General features: G+C 59.6%; 2 protein-coding genes across 6 annotated transcripts; one reads left to right on the top strand and one right to left on the bottom strand.

The window, feature by feature from the left end:
* Positions 1–85: 85 nt before the first annotated feature.
* On the bottom strand, positions 86–4,526 carry Fam71e1 (family with sequence similarity 71 member E1). 3 transcript variants are annotated; one of them, XM_023706648.1, is made up of 5 exons: positions 4,438–4,526; positions 3,981–4,099; positions 3,484–3,614; positions 993–1,263; positions 86–534 (listed from the first exon to the last, which is right to left on the bottom strand). In XM_023706648.1, the coding sequence occupies exons 3-5, from the start codon at positions 3,576–3,578 to the stop codon at positions 478–480; spliced, it is 423 nt and encodes a 140-aa protein (XP_023562416.1). In that variant the 5' UTR covers positions 3,579–3,614; positions 3,981–4,099; positions 4,438–4,526; the 3' UTR covers positions 86–477. The 3 variants fall into 3 exon arrangements, with proteins under 3 accessions (XP_023562416.1, XP_023562414.1, XP_023562415.1); XM_023706646.1 differs by lacking the exon at positions 4,438–4,526 and adding an exon at positions 4,273–4,431; XM_023706647.1 differs by lacking the exon at positions 4,438–4,526 and adding an exon at positions 4,300–4,431.
* Positions 4,527–4,606: 80 nt separating this feature from the next.
* On the top strand, positions 4,607–9,852 carry Emc10 (ER membrane protein complex subunit 10). Of its 3 annotated transcripts, none has more exons than XM_004646407.2 (8): positions 4,607–4,776; positions 5,695–5,767; positions 6,510–6,619; positions 7,402–7,506; positions 7,729–7,910; positions 7,994–8,087; positions 8,601–8,687; positions 8,865–9,852. In XM_004646407.2, exons 1-7 carry the CDS (start codon positions 4,663–4,665, stop codon positions 8,685–8,687), a joined length of 765 nt encoding a protein of 254 aa, XP_004646464.1. In that variant the 5' UTR covers positions 4,607–4,662; the 3' UTR covers positions 8,865–9,852. The 3 variants fall into 3 exon arrangements, with proteins under 3 accessions (XP_004646464.1, XP_023562412.1, XP_004646463.1); XM_023706644.1 differs by having other exon boundaries at positions 8,601–8,736; positions 8,865–8,953; XM_004646406.2 differs by lacking the exon at positions 8,601–8,687.
* The last annotated feature ends 3,767 nt before the right edge of the window (positions 9,853–13,619 follow it).

Below are 13,619 nucleotides of genomic sequence, written 5' to 3'. Positions count from 1 at the left end.
TTGGCTCTGGGGCTCTCCTTCCCCTCCAGCTGGGACTGGTCACTGTGGGGTGGGTGAGGGGCAGCCAGGCAGGGCAGCCACCACCACCAAGGAAACAGGCCACAAGAGGGGCCACCATCTTGGAACATCGACTTTAGTGGGGCAACCACATTGTCATGACAACTGCGTAGCTTCAAAGGAGAACCCCAGCTCCTGTTGCTAAGGTAGGGGAAAAGGGGACAGGCTGGTGGTGATTGAAATCAACAATGAGTCAAAGATGCACCACTGGGTAGCCTGGGAAGGCCAGGCACCAGGTTACCTGAGCATGTGAGGACCCGGATGTGGCTGATGGAAGACCCATCAAGGCAGCCTCTGCCTTGGTGAATGGGCGCTGCGGGCAGAAGTGCCTTTGAGCTGGTGGTTGTTCTTAAGTGGTGCTTTTTATTAATGTTAATAATCCATCTGTGTGGCCCTGGGGTCGGTTGCTTCCAGCTGACATCACAGTCCCCAGAGCTCAGAGGTCTGTGGGTCAAGTCTGGCTTCCCTGGCTTGAAGCTGGGTGAGAAAGAGTGTCTCAGACCTGCTGCAGAGGGGTCTGTGTGGGGAGGGCTGGCCTGCAGCTGCCTGAAGGCAGGGGCTCTGGGTCTCCAGAGGAAGCAGCCCCCAGGTTCCAGCGCCCCACCCCCCACAGTGCCCCTGCCTCACCTCCCCAGTCTTTCAGGGAACCAGACACATAGCCTGACCGCCCAGACCCTTCAGAATACGTGACACAGATTCCCTCCCAGTACCCCATCTGCGAGATCCAGGAGGGAGGCAGGACTGTGTGCCTCTGTTCCAAGGGGGACTGGTGCCTGTAGCTCGCACACGGGCTCTGCACCCTGGACTGTTCAGATGCTGCTGTCTGCTTGGGTGTCGCAGCCCTTAAGATTCAGGAGTGGGCGCGGCTCCCCCCTCAGACCCCAGGTCCCCACTTCCCTCCCGGCTTCCCTTGCCCTGCTCAGCCCTCCCTTCACCTGGTCCCGCCAGTCCCTCTCCTGGTCCTCCAGGTCTGTCTCCTCGTCCCAGTCCTCGTCCCCCCACTCCTCTTGCGTGAAGGGCACGGCCCCCTGGCCATGGAAGCGCAGGCGGTAGAGGAGCCGCACCCACTTGCTGAACTCCAGGGCCCGAGTCTCAGCTGGCGCCCGCAGCTGCAGGTAGAAAGCACGGCCGGTGCAGAACTTAACTTTCAGCTGCTGGCGGCTTTCGTCGTGGATGAAGAGCTGGACAAACTGCAGGGGGAACAGCCTGGGTGGCGGGACGGGGAGGTCCTCAGGTCGGGAGTCCCCCCTCGCCACCTTGTCCTTTGCTTTTTCTGCTTTTTGGTGTCTTGAATTTAAGTCCATCCTCACCCTCCAGCCACCGATCAGCCTGTCCCTCAACTATTCACTCCACTGCGGTCCCAGGGCACGACCCCCTTAGTTTTGCGCGGGGCTGCCCTACAGGTGTGCCCCACACGGCCGCCAGAGGGAGCTCGACTCCCTCGCAGGGCGCCCTCTCAAAGGCAAAGCCATCCCTTAGCATCTTTCTCAGGCGCTGTCTGCTCAGAGCTCCCTTCATTTCTTGAAGCTCTGAGATATTTTCCCAGCCTATTTTTATGTTTTTAGATAGAGTCCCATTAAGTTACCAAGTTGCCTAGCTGGGCTCGAACTTGGCACACACGGTGCTCTCCTGTCTACGGGGTCCTCACAGATCTCAGCCCAGCTGACACGTTGGTCCTTCTCCGCTGCCTTCCCAGAACGCAAGCCCGCTGAGGGCAGGGTTTGTCCGGGGCCGTTTCCCTAGTGGCCCACACTGACACCAGCAGGCGTTCAAAGGATGCCAATCGCGTATTTGAATAAACGAATCGCTTAGGTCCCTGGCTGGTCCAAGGTCCAAGACAGGAGAAAAATCGAGAGATGGTGGGGAACTTGGCCCGGGCCACACAGCTGTCACTGAGCCGAAAGTCCTGTCCTTATCCATAGCAGGGGCGGCCACCTGACTGCTCTGTGACCTCTGGGAAGGACCTGACTTAGCCCTGTACACAAGGGAGTCTCCACCACACTGGCTGCAACTCTAAGTCCCTGGACAATGACTCCATGTCCCACAATGGGCAGCTTCATTTTGTCCCCTAACGGGAAGAATATCAGCTGTCCCTCAGAGTGCTTGCTGTCCCAGCTGCTCCCGGACAGTTTATAAACTCTCAGTTTACCCCCAACGGCCTGTGAGGGCAGGTGCGCCTCCTGTCCCGTTTCCACTTGAGGAAACCGAGGCACAGAGAGAGAGCCTAGTTAAAGGCAGAGTGTTCGAGAATATTCCTACCACATGAGACCATGGAGGGTGATGGTGGCCCTGCCACCCAGAAGAAGTGGCACGAGCGGGTGTTGACAAGGGACAGTGAAAAGGTGTGGTGGGTGCCCCAGCGCTGCGCAGGAGGCGCGGTGCCAGTGTCTGTCTGTCCTCACCGCCCTATCTTGTTCAGGAAACCCCGCAGGTGGACAGCACCGGGCGGGGCTGCGCATGCACCTCGAGGCCCGGTTGGCCAGCAAGCACCAAAGCTTTCCCCTCCAGGTCTCCTCCTAGGGAGGGGCCTGGGGTGCTGAAGGGGAGTACCGCAGGTCAAGGGCGCCGCTCAGCAGGTTTTCAGTGGCCTCCCACCTGCGGTGATGATGCGTCAGTGCGGGGGGTGAGAGCCACTAGGGGGACGCATTAGCCTTGAAAAGTTTAAAACATGTAGAAGTATTTCAGTGTATCTTACTGGTGTTGGAAAATTGCTTTGTGAGATTTCTCCACAAGGCAAGGGGAGGCATAAAGGGTGTGAATCTCGGGATCATCTCTCCATCTCTCTCCTCACTTCCTTTCTTTCTTTCTTCTCTCTCCCTTGCTGTCATTAACCCTGAGATTTGGTCAGAAAAATGCAGGCTCTTGGCAGAGCATATCCATGTCCCCACTGAAAGCTGTCAATGTCCCTGCGCTGGCAGCTGGAGGTGGGGGCAAGAGCCCAGGGCAGCAAGAAATATACATGGGCCGCGTCAGCTTTGTACTTCACAGTGCTTCCTTTCCCATGATTTCTGTCACTTTTCTAGTGAGAAAATACAGTTCTGGGAAATTTTTCTCATAAAGATTCCATGGCTCTAAGCTCAGCCTGCAGGGGGGCCCCAGCTCCCCTCTGAGCCTCACTTTCTCTCTCTAGAGGATGGGGCAAAAGAGCCCCCACGACACAAGAATACGAGGTGAGAGATGGGATTATGGGCATCACTGTCCCAACCCCAGCAGGCTGGCACTAAGCTCAGCCTTCCCGTTGTGTCATCCAGACTCTGATTTCTGGCCCCTGTGGACTGCCCTGTCCTCATACTCCTGGGCAGACAGCAGCCCACAGAGGGCTGGCAGCAGTTAGCATTCCTAGCCCTGGCTGGCCATGTGTGTGGGTGCTGCAGGGGGCTTGGGTGCCTGGGTTGAGGGAGGAGGTCTTGCAGGAGGGACAGTCACCCGAGCAGCTGTGGACATCCATCCTCCTTGGTAGGGCCAGCCAGCAGCAACAGGTCTGGGAGTTCCAGGGCCGGACTGGAGGCTGCCACCCCCATGGTGACCTTATTGGCAACTTCTCCAAACCGGGTCACCTGGGGCCAGAGGTCAGAGGTCAGAGGCTGGACAGATGGGGGCAGAATTGGACTAGGATCAGAGGTCAGGAATCTTGTAGGGTAAAGAAAGTCATGAACAAGGAAGAGGAGGTAAGAATCAGGGTGGGAGCAAGCTACTGTGGGGTTCAAGGAAAGGAACTGTTTAGGTGTGAAGTCAGGGAAACGTATAAAAATCTCAGAGGCCAGGTTTCATACACAAGCGAAAAGGCTGGAGACATGGGAGCAGAGATCACCAGGAGGTGGAAGTCTGCACCTCCAGGAGATGCATTATGGGGAAACGTCCAGGGCAGGGACAGGGTGACGGTCGACCCAGGCTGTGGGGCTGAGGTCCCAGGGATTCCACACCTGCACGAAGTTGCTCTCAAAAATGGTAAAGTTCCGCAGCTGGTCGAACTCGCCGCTTAGCAGGTGGCGCTGGAGCCATCCGGGTCCTTCTGGGGCACAGGCTGGAACCACAGAGCATCCTAGAGGGACAAAGTTCGGGAGGCGAGATCCGGGTCCCCCAGCAGGTTGGGCCGTGTCGGTAAAGGGCGGGCAGAGGTTACCAGCTGTCTCCATCGCTGGCCTACACCCTCCTCGGTACCCTTACTGGTTTCTTCACCAAGCGCAACCCCTCTGGCCTGGGTCTGCCTCTCACCTGCCAGCCCACTTGATCCCATCTCGCCCACTGCACGGAAGGCCGACTTAGGCTCCTGCCTCCCATCGTCCCAACGCCCCGCCCGTTGGTGGACACGGAGGGAGATGCCGCGGAAGAAAAAAAGGGCGGGAACCATGGGTAGGGTGACATCATAACAAGGCGGACCAGGTTTGATGCCATCATAGAGGATGCCGTGATGGTGACGTCACCAGAAGGACCGGCCCGTAGGACTTGGACGTCGGGGCGGCAGCCAGTCTACCTCAGGCACCTAGTGAGCTAGGCGCCAATGCGCAGGCGCAGGAGCCGGCGCACGCGTAAAGCGTCAGAATGGCTCCATTTCTCCCGGCGTGCTCCGCGGTGTAGGTTTGTAGGAGGTGGGCCGGCGTCGTAATGGCGGCGGCCGGAGCGGGTGCAACTCGCCTGCTTCTTCTCATACTGATAGTGGCAGCAGCGCCCAGCCGGGCCAGGGGCAACGGCTGCCGGGTTGGGGCCGCTGCACGGGGGGTGAGTGCACCTCCGCTCTGCGTGGAGGGCGGGACCGTGGGTGGATTAAGGTGGAAAGAGGTTGGGCAGGATGGAGAGGGTAGGCGGAGGTGAGAGAACCTTGGCAACACGGACGCAGGAGATGCCTGCCTGGGCACAAGTCTGAGTGGAAAGAGGATCGGGGCTCGTGGAACCTGTAGCCCGCGTGTTGGGTGCGATGGGACAGGGGCGGCGCCGCGGACAGGCGCGGGTGTGAGGGGAAGCAAGGTCGGTCTTAGAGGTGTGGGTCCGCCGTGTGAATATGCATGAGGGGGCGTGGCCTGGATGGAATCCTGGGGCGTCAGGCGAGGGCGCGGTTTAAATGAGAAGGCCTAGGGCGCTGCAGGGATTGGAGAGAGTTCTGTGTTCTGGAAATACGTTAGAGAACCGGGTCGCGCAGGTGCATGGGCATAAGGCCGTGGAGGATGCGTGGTAGGGGAAGTGTAAAGGCCAAGCAAAAGGAAAGCGTAGACTCTGGAATGTAGTGGATGTGAACGGAACTCGAGCGGCCTCTTGGCTATTGAGGCTATTAAGGTCAAAACGAGGACTTTGGATATTAGCATATTAGCGTGTCAAGGAAGCCCCAGGAGAGGAAGGCTAGCCTTTAACTCACGAATATTTTATAATGTGAGGGGGGTTGAAAGCGACCTAGGGATAGTGGTCTTTGGAGGGAAATTCAAAGCACGTTTGTAGGATTTTGCTTTCTAGATAATGGGAGACCAAATCATGAATATTCATGATGGGCGGTCCCAGTGGAATGGGAACAAACCTCATTGATCAACTTGAGGCTGAGTATAAGACTCCTCATCCAGTCCACCGGTCGGTCTGCCCTGGGCTTTGCGGATTCTGTCCTGTTGAGAGCCCCGTGGTCCTCACCTGGACCTCCCATCTGTCCTGCAGGTTGGAATTGATGGCCGTGAGGGGGAGAGCTGTGGCTCAGTGGGGCTGCTGCTGGAGCACTCCTTTGAGATCGGTGAGGCCCTGACATACCTGCTGTACAGTGGGTTGGGTGGCAGACTGACATTCATTTACTAACAGCCTTGCAGGGGTGGTTGGAGGGCACGCCAGAGAGCAGCCTTGCCTTTCCGTGCCCTCCAGACCTGCAGGACAAACGCCGGCCTGAGGCAGGAGTAGTGATTTCAGTCTTTCCTGGTCACTGCCCGCTTTCCTCTGCTAGTGCTCAGGGCTTTTGTGTGTTACCTTGGCACAGTTATGCAGGGTTGTAGATGTAAGCCCCCTCTTCCAGAAAAGGCGACAGAGTCAGTGGGCACCTGTGGAGTCCCTTGGTCAGTGAGTGGCAGAGCTGGAGCCAGGTCCCAAACCTAACTGAAACAGCAGTGACAGGTAGGCTCAGAACCAGCTGCCAGCCTGCCCAGGGCCCAGTAGTGGAGCAAAGGCCCTGGTGGGTGCAGTGAAGCTGGGGCCCCTTGCCAGGCCCTGGTCAGCCAGAGGAAACTGAGGCTTACAAAGGCTATGTGACTGTCGCAGGGCCACCTAAGGGTAGCCCTTGGATGCTTTGGGGTTAATGCAGCAGCTTTGCTGCTGTGGGAAGCAGGAGGGCCGGTGTGATGCAGGTGCACACGGGAAATGGGCTCAGGACAAAGCAGCCACCTGGGCTTTAGCAGAGGGCAGGCTGGGGTTTGAATCCAGGTCTCCCGGTCCCTGCCAGGTTGTAGGGTGTGTGTGACAGACTGGTCACTAACTTCTCTATGCAGATGACACTGCCCACTTCCGGAAGCGGGGCTCACTGCTATGGAACCAGCAGGATGGTACCTTGTCCCTATCGCAGCGGCAACTCAGTGAAGAGGAGCGGGGCCGGCTTCGGGTGAAGTGGTGACCCCAGGGCTGGGCTGGGCTTGGGGGCATCCAACAGTTTTTCCAGCTGCCCACTGTGGCCCCCTGCAGCCCTCCTCTGGGTCCAGGCATGGTCCTGGCACCTCCTGCTGCTGTCTCCCATGGCCACATGGAGCTGCATGGTTAGCCTTTGTGCTGGGATGTGCTGTGCCTGCCTCAGGGCCTCACCCAGGCAGCCCCGTGCATAGCTCTCCCCCGTGGGTTTCCCTCCTAAGCTCCTCTCAGCTTTCACACTCAGCTGGGACTTCCGCAGTCACTTAGGCCAACTTTGCTGTGAGGAGAAAGATCCTCGGGTGGTTGTGGCTAGGCGAGAGGCTCCCTTTGTCGTACTGCTTACTGGCTCCTCAGGCCTGGTCCTCCCGGCCTGGCTCTGTGCTCCCTCGCAATCCTGGCACAGCCCAGTCCTGCCCACTTCAGTGGGCACGTGACGTCCTCCCTGAGGAAGAGATCAGGGCGAGGTTTGCCCCGAGCAGCCCTGCTGCATCGTGCCCTCATGATTCTGCATCCCAAAGAGAAGTGGTTGCTCGTGAACTTAGGGTGTGGACCCCGTGCCAGGTGGGGTGGCCCCGATGCTCCAGCCTCACTTATTAGCAGGGCTGCCCAGTGGGCAGAGCCCCATGGACTCTGTCAGCCAGGCGTGGGCTGTACGGGGTGCAGGGTGGGTGAGACTAGACCGGGAAGGGCCTTCCTGATGGAGGCCTGGTGGTGCTGGGCACTGTCCCTCTCACAGTGCCCTCCCCACATATCCCACAGGATGTGGCGGCCCTGAATGGCCTGTACCGGGTGCGGGTCCCCAGACAGCCCGGGGTCCTGGACAGCACAGAGGCTGGCGGCTATGTCTCTTCCTTTGTCCCTGCGGTGAGTCAGGGATACCCTCCCCTGCCCTCGCTCTACCTCAGTCCCAAGCTCCCGGCCTTTCCTGGCTGCTTGAAGATCAGGAGGCCCCAGGCCTGGCCTGGCTCCTGGAGGGTGGCTCTGGGGACTCAGTCCAGGTTGGATGCTTTTGGGGCAAGCAGGGAGTTGAAAGTGGGCTTTGAAAGATACCTTGGGGTCTTGGCCCCACTTCCCTCCACCCCACAGTGCTCCCTGGTGGAGTCACACCTCTCCGACCAGCTGACCCTGCATGTGGATGTGGCTGGCAACGTGGTGGGGGTGTCGGTGGTGACGTACCCTGGGGGCTGTCGGGGCCACGAGGTGGAGGACGTGGACCTGGAGCTGTTCAACACCTCTGTGCGGCTACGGCCACCAGGCACCGCCCCCGGGTGAGTATGGAGATAGGGCTGGCGAGGTGCTTCCCTCCTCCTGGGGCCCAGACTCTAGCCTCACCTCCTTTCCTTACTGCCAGTCCCGAGACAGCAGCCTTCATCGAGCGCCTGGAGATGGAGCAGGCCCAGAAGGCCAAGAACCCCCAGGAACAGAAGTCCTTTTTCGCCAAATATGTGAGTGTGGTGCGCTGGCCTCCCCTACTCCTCACAGAACCCACTTGGCTGGTCCGGCCTCCGCTGCCCACATGTCCTTTACATGTCTGTCCTTTGCACACCTAGGCTGTGTGCCCTAGCTGGAGGCGCTGAGGGCCATGAACCCCTCCCTGGGTTGGCTCATGAGTCATCCCAGAGCTGGGAGGGCCTAGAGACATGAGCATTTGTGGGCACAGCATGGAGGGTGTGACCAGACAGGGACAGAGACAGGCTGGTGGCCTCACCTGAGCTGAGCTGTGGTGGGCAGGAGGAAGGGCCCTGGGAGGCTGGACACCTGTGCTGGGCCTCAGGGTCTATAAGGCCAGGTACCTGAGGGCCAGGGTAGGGGTGCTGGCAGTCCCAGATGCCCAGAGCAGCTCCTTGTGTCTGCGGAGCCCACCGGCCACAGGAAACTGAGGCCCAGAGAGGCCCTACCACTTGCTCGAGGGCTGCCAAGCCGCAGGAGCCTCCTGACCTGCACCCCTCCCTCCTCAGTGGCACCTCATCCTGGGGGGGGCCGTGTTGCTCACGGCCCTGCGTCCTGCTGCCCTGGGGCCCACGCCGCCGCCGCAAGAGGCCTGAGTGAGGATTGAGACCCCTTCCCGCCTCTGCCCCACCTGCCTGTAGTGATGTAGGGGACCTGGGCCCCCCCCATGCGCCCCCTCATGCCGGGCTCCTGGGCCTCAGGTCCCAGAAGACACTCACCTCCCTTTGTCTCTCTGTGTCCGTGTGTCTGTCCTCCGGCTCCTTCACCTGCAGTGGATGTACATCATTCCCGTGGTCCTGTTCCTCATGATGTCAGGAGCTCCGGATGCTGGGGGCCAGAGTGGGGGTGCGGGTGGGGGTGGTGGAGGGGGCAGTGGCCGGTGACCGGTGACTGGCTGGTTATCCTCTGCCCCTGGAATCCCCTTGTACCCAGAGACCCCCATGTTCCTGGTCATCCTGGAGGTGCAGCTGTGCTCTCTCATCCTAGGAGCACAGATGGACACCCCTCCTGGAAGCCCCTTGTCTTCCCCAGCCTCTCTTCCTGTTGACAGAGGTCCTGTGGAGTTGGGGTGCTCCTGCTGTATCCCACCCCCACAGCTCCACCTTAGCCTCTGGGCTCTGTTTGTCCTCAGTGGGAGTCCCAGCCCCTTTGTGCCACTGGCCCCGCCACTGCTCCAGCCCTGCAGCTGGGCACACGCCAGCTTCTCTCCAGCCGTGGTGCCTTTGCCCAGGCCTGCTTCCCTGCCTGCTATGGCCCCGACACCTCCCTTGACGCTGGACTGGGCCCCAGGCCTTCAGCCAGCTTCCCTTGAGGGTGTCCTGGGCTTCCCCCCTGAGGACATGGGGCCCCGGTTTCCCCACCCTGCAGCACTGCTCAGCCTGTATGCGGCCTTTGTCTGCCCGCAGCAGGTGAAGCGCCTGGTATCCTCCCAGGCCTGCAGTTGGCAGCGGGTGGAGTCAGGGTCAGCTGGTGTAGACAGAGCCCCTTCTGCATCCGCCATCCCAAGACGGCCACCCATGTGTGGTGTCAGAACAAAACCGTGGCCTGACTGGTCATTTGCGTCTATTTAAGAATATTCACACGATATTGCAGCACACGTTTTGAAAACTTCCACCTTCTGACAGCCTGGCGTCCGGGCTGTATGGGACCCTACCATTTGCTCACGATGTTAATGCAGAAACGTGACAGTGGCTACCGCTGGCGTGGCATCAGCACTGCTGTGTCAGGTGGCAGTGGATTAAACTGTTCCTAAATACCCAACTCCGTTCCCGTATCCTGCTTTCTGGGGCCATGGACAGTGCTACCGAGGATGAGGCAGCAGCAGCATGGGAACGGTTTGTCCAGAGCATGTGATGGGGCAGCTGCTATTGCCCAGTTGGTGTGCCTTCTCCCAGCGTGACTCCCAGCACAGGGGCTGCACAGCGAAGGCCGCTGACCACGCGTCTCCTTCCGCGCCATGAGGTGCGTTTGCCAGCTGGAATGTGCTCTCTCCACCCTCACTCGGACACTGCTGGAATAAGGCCCTGTCCATGGGCAAGGATGACCCCCACTGCCCTGTGGACCACTTGCCTGGCCTGGTTCCCCCTGATGGGCTTGCCAGCAAGCGTCTCAGACTTGGGGTCTGGGCCAGTCCAAGAGGGCAGAAACCTGGCCCTGTGTCACCACTGTTCCTCATTTCCAGCAGCAGGGCCGTCGAGGCCCTCAGAGGACCTGCTGGCAGCACGTGCTTTTGCTTTTGTAGTGGGCCCTGGGGATTGAACCCAGGGCCTTTGTACAAGGCCACCTCCCAACGATTGTTATTTTCTCATTTATTTTCAGTAAAGTCAAGGCCTGCCAGCTTGGTTGTTTAAGCACCTGCTCATGCAAATGCAGTCAGGTGCTCGGGACTGCAGTCCGTGCCCCAGCTCCGCATGCTGGAGGCTGCTTGGGCTTTCTGTTGCCTGTTCATTGTTCTGGGATTGTAAATGCTCCGTTCTGCGGAAGTGTGTTGTTCCTCTCCCATGCGGCCCTCAACAGGTGGTGAGGTTTCCATCTCTTCTGTGACTCGGGCTCAGTGACATCTGTGAATGTCGTTCGCCGCCCGCCAGTGGTCTCTGTGGTGTCCAGAACAGCACTGCAGGAGCGCCCATGTCCCTACATCATTCTGTACGCACCAGTAGGCGTATCTTCTTTGTTGCTGGGACAAAATTCCTGACACCCAAAGTTGAAGGAGGAAAAGTTGATCTCATAGTTTGCAGAAGTTTCAGTCCACTGTCGGCTGGCCCCAGGGAAGGGGGAACAGCTCATGCAGGGCAGGCAGAAAGACAGCAAGCAGCAAGCGGGCCTCTCCGCTTGTCCCATCCACGCTACCTGTGGGATGGTGGTGGTGGTGCCACCCACACCCAGGGTGGGCCTTCCCGTCACCCACACCCGGAACTGTGCCGAACCATCTGGATGCTGCACCTGGTCCTATACGCCATTCACTCCAGTGTCACACATCCCACATCCTGTTGCCCCAGGGAAGCCCCACCCATGAATACATGAAGCTTTTGGGGGTCCCTGGATGCAAACCCTAACAGGGCCAGATGAGACTTGGGGGTCTGAGTGTGTCACAGTGTGTGCCCTTTCACTGCTCATCTCAGCCACTGCCCTTCACACCAGATTTGTCCCCAAGCCTGGCACTAGCTCAAACCCTCTGACCATCAGACGTGCAGTCCCTTGGTTCAGTGGTACAGTGTGCTTCAGGGACAGAGAGGATGCTGGACATTGGGCCAGGACCCTTGTCTGGATCAGGCGTCCTGCCACCTGCCCCGCCCCACTTGGCCTGCAGGGGCCCTGGCCTCCAGCTGGCATTCAGGTGTCCCTAGCATGAGGCTGTGGTGTGGACTGAGGACACCAGAAGCAGACTTCAGGACGCTTTAGGCTGCTGCCCTGTAGGCAGCTTGAAAAAGCAACTGCAGAGGTTTCTAGCCCTCAGGGCGACCCCAGACAAGGAGCTGGGCTCATCACCACTCACACCTGCCCCATACAGCAAGGCATGACGGGATTGCGTGATGTGGCTGGGCCCAGGGGTGCAGCTCTCACGGCTGCTGCAGCCCACACCCTCGCCCCAGCTGCCTCTGGAAGGGCCAGGAGAGCCCACCCACTGAGGGATGTGGAGGGGTGGGGGCGGGGCATAGGCTGCAAACAGAAGCTTGCGGAGCAAGATGTGTACATATTAGTAAAAGTGTTTATTTGCACCATGTTTTATGAATTGTCCCTCTTCACCCACTCAACAGCCCCTTCCCCTCCCGCAGGTTGGTTTCTTCACTTTAGGTCAGTCTAACAGCAGGGTTGCATTTCCGTCCGCAGCCGGCAGAGGTGAGCGGGGTCAGAAGCCCTGGCGGCGAGTCCTGCAGCTCTCCGTCTTTCTTCCTAGGCCAGCTCTCTACCAGCAGCGCGTGGTCTTGGAGATGCGAGGCTTGTGTCCCACCGCTGTGCCGCTCGTCCTGCTGCCTGAGGAGAGGGGAGACCGGCAGCGGAGAGAGCAGGAGGCCTCAGCCGCGGACTCTGGGACTGGGCCTGCCACTCACCTGCTGTGTGACCTGGGCAGATCGCCTCTCTGGTTCCGGGTTCCTGGTCCTAAGGTGGCCTGGTCCTCCAGGCAGTGTCCGGCATCCCCGGCAGACAGAAAGAAAGAGAACAGGGTCACAGAGGTCCTCCCAGGGCTGGAGGCACTGGGTGGCACTGCTGCCCTAGCCCGGGGGATCTCCTGGGGGTTGAAGAGCAAGGGAGACAGCATGGGAGAGGGAGGAGCAGGGAGCCTGGCGGCAGAGGGAAAGGAAGAGGGGGCAACCATGGCGGCCAGGAGGGAGAAGACAGGAGTGGAAGCCAAGGAGAGTGGAGAAAACGGGCAAGGAAGGGGGAGGTGGGAGACAGGACAGGCATGGGGGCCAGAGGCCATAGAGGGAGAGAACCGAGGGAGGAGGAGAGGGCAAGAGAAGGTGAGAGGAGGGCGAGCGCTGAGAAGAGCCTAGAGCCACGTGAGAGTGTCTACACTGAGAGAAGAGGGGCCACTGGGGGTGGGCAGGGGCGAGAAAAGGACCGGAGGAGGCAGGGCTGAGGGGCAGGTCCAGAGGGAGGGCAGTGCGGGGAGGGAGGGTAGGAGGGAGGGAGGAGGAGGGCACCGATGGAAGATGGGAGGGAAGGGGAAGTAGAGGACAGTGGAGGAGAAGGAAAGATGGAGGAAGAGGAGAGGGGAAGAGAAGGCGAGGGAGAGGAGGGAAGAGGGAGAGGAAGGAGGGGGAGAAGAGGAGGGAGCAGGGAGAGGAGGAGAGGGAGGGGGAAGGACAGAACGGAGAGGGAGGGGAAAAGGAGAGAAGAGAGGAGGGAGGTGGGAGAGGAGAGAGGAGAGGAAGAACTACAGAAGAGGGAGGATGGACAGGAGAAGGAGGGAGAGGAGAGGGAGAGGGAGGAGAAAGAGGAGGAAGAGAGGAAAGAGGAAGGGGGAGAGGGGAGAGAAGGAGAGGGAGGGGGAAAGGAGAGAGGAGGGAGGAGGGAGGAAGGGGAGGAGGAAGAGGAAGGAGGGGGAAGGGGAGGAGGGAGGAGGAACAGGAGAGAGGAGGGAGGAGGGAGGAGAGGAGGAAGAAGGAGAGGAGAGAAAAGGAAGGAGGGAGGAGGGAGAGCACAGGAGGAGGATGGGAAAACGGCAGAGAGTAGGAGGGGGAGGACAAGTAGAGAGGAGGAAAGGAGAGAAGAGAACAGTGGGAGCAGAGGAAGAGGGAGCTGCTGAGGAGAAGAGAACAGAAGGGAGTGGAATAGAACAGGAGGAAGTGGAGAAGAAGAAGAGAGAAGGGAGAGGAGGACAAAAGGACAGGATGACGGGAGGAAGAGAGAAGAAAAGGACAAGAGGAAGATGGTGGGGTGGAGGGGGGAGAGGGGTGAGCAGTTTCAGAAGGAAGCAAGATGGGTGAGGAGGACAGGGAGTGGAGGAGAGGAGGGAGAGGATGAAGACGGAGAGCTTACGGAGGTGGGGAGGAGGAAGAGGGCAGGGGAAGGCAGGGAGAGAG

The sequence above is a fragment of the Octodon degus genome, unplaced genomic scaffold (genome assembly GCF_000260255.1).
Source record: "Octodon degus isolate 3935 unplaced genomic scaffold, OctDeg1.0 scaffold00268, whole genome shotgun sequence".
NCBI lineage: Eukaryota > Metazoa > Chordata > Mammalia > Rodentia > Octodontidae > Octodon > Octodon degus.
This window is presented reverse-complemented; position numbering and strand designations above follow the sequence as displayed.

Bases quoted from the DNA above. Each gene is read 5' to 3' on its own strand.
- Fam71e1 (XM_023706646.1), bottom strand. From the start codon at position 4,408: ATGGTTCCCGCCCTTTTTTTCTTCCGCGGCATCTCCCTCCGTGTCCAC. The intron at 3,615-3,980 runs GTGTGGAATCCC...CTCTGGCCCCAG, and splicing joins TTGAGAGCAACTTCGTGCAG to GTGACCCGGTTTGGAGAAGT. The intron at 1,264-3,483 runs GTGACTGTCCCT...CCCGCCACCCAG, and splicing joins GGATGTCCACAGCTGCTCGG to GCTGTTCCCCCTGCAGTTTG.
- Emc10 (XM_004646406.2), top strand. From the start codon at position 4,663: ATGGCGGCGGCCGGAGCGGGTGCAACTCGCCTGCTTCTTCTCATACTG. The intron at 5,768-6,509 runs GTGAGGCCCTGA...TTCTCTATGCAG, and splicing joins GGAGCACTCCTTTGAGATCG to ATGACACTGCCCACTTCCGG. The intron at 8,088-8,864 runs GTGAGTGTGGTG...CTTCACCTGCAG, and splicing joins AGTCCTTTTTCGCCAAATAT to TGGATGTACATCATTCCCGT.